This window comes from Centruroides sculpturatus, unplaced genomic scaffold (genome assembly GCF_000671375.1).
Source record: "Centruroides sculpturatus isolate CEXI.00-Female unplaced genomic scaffold, Cexi_2.0 scaffold3867, whole genome shotgun sequence".
NCBI lineage: Eukaryota > Metazoa > Arthropoda > Arachnida > Scorpiones > Buthidae > Centruroides > Centruroides sculpturatus.
The window spans coordinates 1-8,436 of NW_019387953.1; the positions used below are offsets into that span (position 1 = coordinate 1).

Sequence of the window (8,436 nt, forward strand, 5' to 3'; positions counted from 1 at the left end):
AACAAAGAAATTGATATCATATCAAATATCATTGTTAGTTTAAATTTGATTATATAAACAAAAAATGTGTATAATTTATATATGTTAACATGGTGAAACTGTCACCGAATAAAATTTGATAACAAAACTCGGATGGTAGTGTAGCAACTCGGTTATCCAAAAAGAATATTACAAGAATCAAGGTGTTTTCTCATATCCACCACTGTCATTCCACAAAAAGAACATTCAGCATCACACGAGACATTAAGCAGATTTTTGATAAACTTAAACGGTAAAATAATTCATCTAAATTGTGCAGCAAGTGATTTTATTTTGTAACTCAAATTAGACAATGGAATGTAGACTCCAGCACCTTATTTATTAAGAAAAATTTCACTGTTTCAGCCTCTTTCACTCAAAGACTTACATTAGTTAAAAGAATGTAAGTCTCTCAGTCATCAATCACAATCCAGGAAAAACAAACTTTCACTTAGTATTGGATTATCCTCTAGTTATATGTATTTTTTATTTAATAATCCTTTAACTGTCATGGCTTCAAAAAAGAATTACCATTTATCCGTGAAAGTCTTGTATATATCAATTTTCAATAATCATCATCTGGTAGATTAATAAGTTTCCTCCAAAACCAAAACAAATTTATCTATAAATTAATAGCAAGGGGAGGTCTTCCCAATTCCATTCTAAGTGCAGGTCATGAGATACATATATAATATGGAACACCTGCTTAAAGTAGAACAACTATATTACCTCAAATCTGTCCATTAAGAGAGCACCCCAAACCAGAAAAGCATAAAAAATACTTGGTCCAATCAAGGAATCAAATAATATAAAATAATTATTTAATGAAGATGCTTTAATTTTAATAAATAATAACTTGATGAGATTGGAGATTTTCGCTCTTGCATCAAGTAAACCTTTATTTAAATAATAGTAAAATGTGTCCTGTGAAGAAAAATAAATACCTAGATACTTAAAATTTGGCACAATTATCAGCTTATAATTTTCTAAACTGAAATTGTCTGTTTTTTTAAGTTTACCACCCCTACAAAAATCATAATCAATTGACAAGCTTTGTCTTTTCCAAATTAATTATCTTCACAATATCTCCAAGTAAGATTCAGTCTTTCCCTAAATACAGAAGCTGAATTAGCTAAGAGGACTTCAGCAGCAAAAAAGAAGACTTTTCATGTTGAAATTAACTATCATAGAGCTTTAACCTCTCAGGTCACAAAGGTCATTCAAAAACAAAATAAAAAGGATAGAACTCAATGGTTCTCCTTGAGGTAGCACTCTATTGGACTCAACATAATTAGCAAAAAAATGAAAAAGCCTCTATAAGAGTCTTCTTTTTCTAATACTAGATAAATTAACAAATAATGCAGATACACCAATATTCCTAAGCTTATATCATAACAAATCATAATAAACTGTATTGAAAGCTTCTTTGAGATCAATAAAAGCAGTACAGTAGAGCGTCGTTTATCCGAATCAATTGGGGACTGGGGTGGTTCGGATAACTTATTTTTCGGATAACGAATCATGTACGAAAAAATATATTAATTTATCCCATGTTGAAATTTCTCTCCGTTGCGTGTCGCTTCGCGTTGAATTTTCGTCGATGTTAAGCCTAACGAAGACTATTGTATCGTTAAAAATTATTTTTTTATTTTGTACAAACAAAATAAATTTATTGAAAAATATAAAAACAATAAAAAATTATACTTCAGATGTTAATTTAGTATCAAAAACATAAAATATTTGAGTAGCCCGAGAAATAGCCGAAGATTGCAGCGCAACAGCACTGGCGAAAATTTAAATTTGCCGACTGGAATGCTTTCGGATAACCAGCTTTCGGATAAACGACGCTCTACTGTATATAATTTCCCTCATTTCTTCAAAAGTGATATTTGAATAAGACCAACTAAAATAAACAAATTTATATTTGCCTCTATTTTTAACAAATGCTCCTTGAAGAGGTGTAACAATATTAAACTCATTCAATCCAATTTCAGACACAATTTGCCATAATAGTTGAAAAAACCTTTTTAAATACACAAATTAAGTCAACTAATCATAGACCAATTGCTATTTGCCTACTTCCCCTCTTATAAATCATCCTTAAAGCAATTTGTTTCCAAGATAAAGGAAAAGAGCAATTAGTCCAAAAAGAAATGAAACATATCCAATATATCTAATAGTATTTCATCATTTCAAGCCTTATGTTATCAAGACCTGGGGGCCTTAGATAATTTTAATTTTCTGATTACCGTTTCCAATTCACTCAAAGTGATAGGATCATCCAAAAGAGAAACATTATTACCAAAGCTTAAATCAATATAAATTACTGTATTTGGTCCAATGAAATACTCTATCAAATAATTCAACCAATTCAAGGGAGACATAGCATTTTCATATGGTTTCTTAATTCAAAATTTATTAACTAATAACCAAAAATCTCTAGTATTTTTAGTCTTCAATAGTAATGAGTTTATTTTAGCTAAAAATAACTTTTTCTTTGCCTTACTTAGCAACTTATAGCTTTTATTTAATTTGCAGTATTTGTCCAATAGATTTATAGTTTTATTTCTACAAAACTAGAAATCTATTCTAAACAAAGAACTGAGTATACTTTCGTAATACTCAGTTTTTTGTTTTCTTTAAGCATAGATACTGACGATCAAACCATTATTTCTCAAATGACAATAAAGAAATATTTTTCTTAACCATTCCACATTGTAAAACCGAAGTTAACAAAGTCTTCAATAGTTTATCATAGTAACTCTGTGAATCCAACAGAAAGGTCCCTTTAACTAAAATATATAGCAAACTAATCAGAAATTAAATAATTATTTATCTTTCTTGTTTTCATATATTATGAATTTTTGGAAGTTTCAGAGTAAAAACATTATTCATTATAAATCCAAACGATGTTGAAAATTGGAAAATGATAAGAATTAAAAATATCAACAAGTTTAAAATCTAAAAGGCAAATTTATTAGATAAATTATATCTGTTACAGATTTAATTTAATAACAGTAAACTGACTGTCGAGAGAAAAGTAAATTTAGCCAGATAGTCTGAGACACTTTTACTAGCACTATGATGGCTTTTCCTTTTTCACTAGACTTATTCGCTAGAATTATTACCATGGTGTAATAAGTCTAGCAAAAAAGGAAAAGCCGTCATAATGCTAGTATAATTGACACAAGACTAGACAAGAAGCATATTACAGGAATCTGAGATACATCGACCGTTTAAAATATATAATCCCTATGACTTAAATCAAAGATGAAAAGGATTTTTACAATTAATTAATATTAAATCATTAGATCTTTGGGAATTTAAAAAATTAATATTACTCCTGGCATAAAAATTATCCAGTTCCTTGCCTATTCTAGTATTCGCATCTCCCAAAATAACTGTCATCCTCAGAAAAATTCCTCAACAAATAAATCTTCCATTTTAGCTAACAGTACATCACAAAGATCTATTCTCAAATAAACAAGAACAATTATCAAACTATAGCTAAGTGAACAAAAATTTTTCCAACAATTAAATCTAATTACTATCAAATCATTGGATTTAAACAACAATTCCAAACAACCTAGTTTTTGGGATACTGCAAGAATGAGACCGCCATATGGACAACCAAGACCGGTTGGTTTTTTAGCAAATTGTTTAAAAATATAAACAGGTTCTTCCTTTGTTGAACTCAGATTTAATAGTTAGTTAACCAAGTCTCAGTGAAAGCAACTAAATCATAATTTTGCAATGAATATATAAACTCTTGGTCATTTACTGTCAAGTCCAATGTTCCTTGACAATTCCAAGACAATATTCTCATTACTAAAGTTTTATCCCTATCTTTAGTAAATGTTCCACTTAACCCTTTTGGCTGGATTTACCTAAAGTATTAATCTTTTGTAGTTCATTTGTTTCTAAATTGAAAGTGAATTTGTCACCATCAAGCAATCAGCTTTCAGAAATGCTTTTTTATTCAAAAATTTAGCTTCCACAAAAAAAGGCAACAATTTTCTATGCCTAAGTCTTGATCTATATGACAAATCATCAAAAACTCTAATATGTGAGTAGGCTGGCAACACTCGAGTTTTCTTTAAATTTTTAAAAATAAGTCTTTTCTCAGCTTGAGTATAGAGCTCAAACAATACAAGCCAAGTTCCCAATATTCAATAACTGTTAATAAAAGAAATAGACTCCCTGTTCTGTCTTTCAAACAACTCAATAAAGCCATTAGCATTATTAACTAATTCTTTGTCATTACCACTCAAACTGGAAATGGTACCATTATTTTTCTTCTAATTGTTTTATACAGTCTATATAATAATTCCAAAAAGAAAATTTATCCGTACATACAGTTTTAAAAGATGAAAGTTTGGTAATTTCTCCTTCCAGGTGTAAATTAGACAACCAGTCAAATTTCAATGACAATTCTTCCAGTTTCAATAGAATAATATCAAAACAGTCCTCAAGAAAACACTCTTCTGAGGTATTTGAGAAGGAATATTCTGTGATGCAAAATAATTGTCCAGTCAAAATGATTTCAATGTTGGTTCATTGAAGAACAACTATGTTTACCAGCAGAAGTCAAAGCTTTATTGCGAGGAGAAGAAGGTGGTGTACGAGACATTGGATCTGGATTAAGTTCAACTCCTCCAATAATAAGTAAAGATAACAAAATTAAAAAAAAGTATTACGATAGAAAAAGACATCCTCAATAAAGTCAATTAATGGCAAACAGTTGAACTGTAGATTGTAACAGTAAGTCATAAAAAAAACGCCAACAGACAGCACTGTCAAAAGTGCCCCCAAGACATGATATATAAATGTATAAACATCATTGCAAAATTGTATTGTAATTTTTCTAATACTAAAATGTTTTTTCTATTCAAATCACAACATCAATTAGAAAAATAATAATTTCCCAATTTAAATTGATTGTGTATAGAGAATAAACTTTATTAAGACAAGAACTAAGAAACTATTAAAATATTTTTATATAAAATATAAATACCTGGATGCAGAACTTTTTCAACCATTGGATGCTTTTCAAGAAATCTTCCAACAGCTAAACCGTTTTCCATGTGGCGTTCCATTCGTACAGGAAGCGTTTTCAAGCCACGATTGACTAAGTAGCAATCAAATGGAGATGGAACTGCACCTAATGCTGAAAGTACATTACATGCATTAATTTAAACAATTTATTTTCTGTTTGATCATAATAACACTTATTACTGACATTATTCAAAGTTAAGTTTTAGATAATCTTTAAACAAACAATATTTAAGAACTTATATATTCTATTGTTAATGAAATGAAGATTAAAGGTTCAGAACAACCAATTTTAAATACTGGAATTAAATCTATTGAAATTGGAAAGTTATAGAGCATTTTGATAAATATGAAAATAAATTTTATTTTATTATTAACATGAAATTATTTTATTAATAAATATCAATAAAAATTAAATTTAATAATTTGAGAGTTAAGAAAAATATGAACATTAATTGTATTGCAATAATGTTAGGTCACATCTATATATATATAATTGAGATGGGTTGATAATGATAATAACAACAACAAGTGCAGAGCCAAAACAGTTAGGAGTTGAAATTTGGTACACAGTTAGGGTATGTTCTCATAACATACCCTAAGAAGGAATTTTTCAAAATTCCCTCCTGTGGGGAAGAGGGAGAAGATTAAGGCTTAACCTAAAGAACTTGCTTCTACTGTTCTATTTTAGATGTGGTTTTTTGCACTTTTGACTGCATTTTAGTAAGATACATCATGAGAATGCACACTAAGAAGGGATTTTTTAGAAATTTCACTCCTGAAGGGAAGAGGAGGGAGGAGTTAGTTTTAGTTAGTATAAAGTGTAAATCATAAGAAAGAAAAATAAATAGTGGCACGTATAGTATACGTTTTGGCAATTAATAAATATTTTAATCAGTTCCACCTTTTGGGTAATCCAAAAACAATAAATCCAAAATAAACAAATTTGAAATATAATGTTCCAGACAAATTTTTTTTAATTTTAAAATTTAAAATTAATCATTTTATTCAAGTGAGGTTTAAAATTTCTCATAAATTTGACCCTAATCTTATAATATAATTGAGATGGGTTGATAATGATAATGATAATAATAAATTGCTAAGCCCAAATGGTTAGAAGTTGAAAGTTTAAATTTGGTACACAGTTTGGGCATGTCATGAGAATGCACACTAGAAAGAAATTTTTGGAAATTTCTCCATGGAGAAGAGGGAGAGAGTTAAGGATTATCCTGAAGAACTCGGCTTCTACTCTACTATTTTAGATGTGGTTTCTTGCATTTTTGCAGGAAAATGGACATATTTTTAGACCCATCTAAAAATTTTCTAATTAGTCTCGGAGGAGCAGACCTAATTCTTGCACCTGACGAAAATGGGTCAGATCAGCTAAATAACTATAAAGATTATCTTATGTAAGAGCTTATTACACCGAATGATCAATCTAACATGTTTTAAAAAGTCTTTATTCCTCTACTGTACACAATTTAAAAAATGTGTTAGATTGGGCACTTGGTGTGATAAACACTTATGTAAGATAACCTTTGTAAATCAAATACTATAATATAATATAGTAGAATGGTTAGTAGTACAGAATAATCTGATAATCTTAATCTTTGCTGTTGTTATTATTTGCCTGAACAATGACGGGCTCATCTGCTAGTATATATTTCTGCAATTGTTCTACATTAATGTACAATTTACCTTAAAATTTAAAAGGTATTATTTTTTGTTTCTTACCAATTAACATCAAAGTTTTTTTTTTAATAAAAGAAGTTAATATTTAGTCATTTAAAAAATGTTTAGAACAAACAGAAACCTCACACATTTTAGTTAGAAAGAACATTTGCAACTATACAGTATAGAGATTCTGACAATAAGAAGATGTTAAATGCTTTATAATGTTCGAGAGCCTTAAATATATTTTGAGTTTAAAAGCTTCAGCATGCAAACTTATAGAAGAAAAATTATGTTTGGAGCATCAAACACTGTTTTAATAATAATCTTTACTAAAGAACTATATTATCATAATTACAAATCTCTCTTAAAAGCTGGAATTTCTTGGATGAAATCATAATAAAATATCTTTTGTACTTTTTTAGTACTAACTTTAATCACAGAACATGTTTTTGGCCCAAGTTACAGGCCTGGCCAAAAGAATTTGGTCTGTGATTACAGTTATTACTGAAAAAGTACAAAAGGTGTGTTTTATAATTTCATAATTACAAATAATTATTTAGAAATAAGTTATTAATAAAATACCATTTTGTAGAAATTGGAGGCGAGTGTAAAGTTCTTCATTATTTGTTGCTATTGCTCCCATAACAACATCAGAATGGCCTACAATAAGAAAAAAATAAGTCAGAAAAATCAGTTAAAATATGCAATTTTAATGTTTAATTTTGTTAATAGAAATTCTAATTTTTATTTTATTTTTAAAATATTTGAATGAATTACAATTTTTATTATTCATAACAATTAAATTACCTTAATTTAAACGTAATATTCAGTATTATATTTCTGTAAAATTAATTTATTTTTTCATAAACACTTGAAATGCTATATTCTTTGTTTATTTCTTCTAAATTGTAGTGTTCAAAGCTTTGCAATCCTCATACACACACCACACAACCTTATTTTTTTCAAACAAACAATGAGAAATAACACTGATTTATTCCAAGTACAGACAACTTGTGATAGTGCTTGCAAGACAGATAGAGGAGAGTGATTCGTGATAACACAAGTTATGAATGGTTTCAGCAATATGATTGTGTGGATGTGCTGGAGCATCCTCTTTATGCAGTGTGATCCAGCATTTTCTGCTCAGTGATTACTATCATCTATGTGATCCTTTGAAGCAATATTTCACCAGTTCACATTTATAAATATGAAATAAAACAGGCTGTCATTGCATGGCTCCATAAGCATAACCCATACTACTACTTCCATGTTGGGATACATAGGGATAGGGACAGTGGTTGAAAGTTTCAGCATATAAATTTATATTAAAAAAATTATGCTTGGAGCCACAAACACTGTTTTAATAATAAACTTTACTAACAAATATAATATATTTTCATAATAATAATAACTTGCTATATGTTACAACATGCCAAATTATAAATCAAATGATTAGTTTCAGATTTCTGACTTATGTCAAAATTTTGAAATAATATATTATTGAATTTTAAGTATGTGCTAATATGTTTTAATTACTTATAAGTGAAAAATATTAATAAAATACACTTCACCTGATTCAGTAATTAGAAGCCATAAAAGTATTGTGACAAATAGAATCTTACCATTCATATATTTGGTCAGAGAATGCATCACTATATCAGCTCCTAATTGTAGAGGACGCTATTGGAATAA

The 8,436-nt window shown here is 28.5% G+C and overlaps 1 protein-coding gene across 1 annotated transcript; it reads right to left on the reverse strand.

Annotated features, from left to right (window-relative positions):
* Positions 1–4,976: 4,976 nt before the first annotated feature.
* On the reverse strand, positions 4,977–8,436 carry LOC111616716 (cystathionine gamma-lyase-like). Its single transcript, XM_023358089.1, has 3 exons — positions 8,367–8,436; positions 7,327–7,404; positions 4,977–5,185 (listed from the first exon to the last, which is right to left on the reverse strand). The coding sequence occupies exons 1-3, from the start codon at positions 8,392–8,394 to the stop codon at positions 4,992–4,994; spliced, it is 300 nt and encodes a 99-aa protein (XP_023213857.1). The 5' UTR covers positions 8,395–8,436; the 3' UTR covers positions 4,977–4,991.

What these genes read in the sequence shown, in the direction of transcription:
- LOC111616716 (XM_023358089.1), bottom strand. Translation starts at nt 8,394, where the DNA reads ATGCATTCTCTGACCAAATATATGAATG. An exon ending in TCTGACCAAATATATGAATG is followed by an intron (nt 7,405 to 8,366) that starts GTAAGATTCTAT and finishes TTCTTATTGTAG; the next exon opens with GCCATTCTGATGTTGTTATG. An exon ending in CCTCCAATTTCTACAAAATG is followed by an intron (nt 5,186 to 7,326) that starts GTATTTTATTAA and finishes ATGTACTTTCAG; the next exon opens with CATTAGGTGCAGTTCCATCT.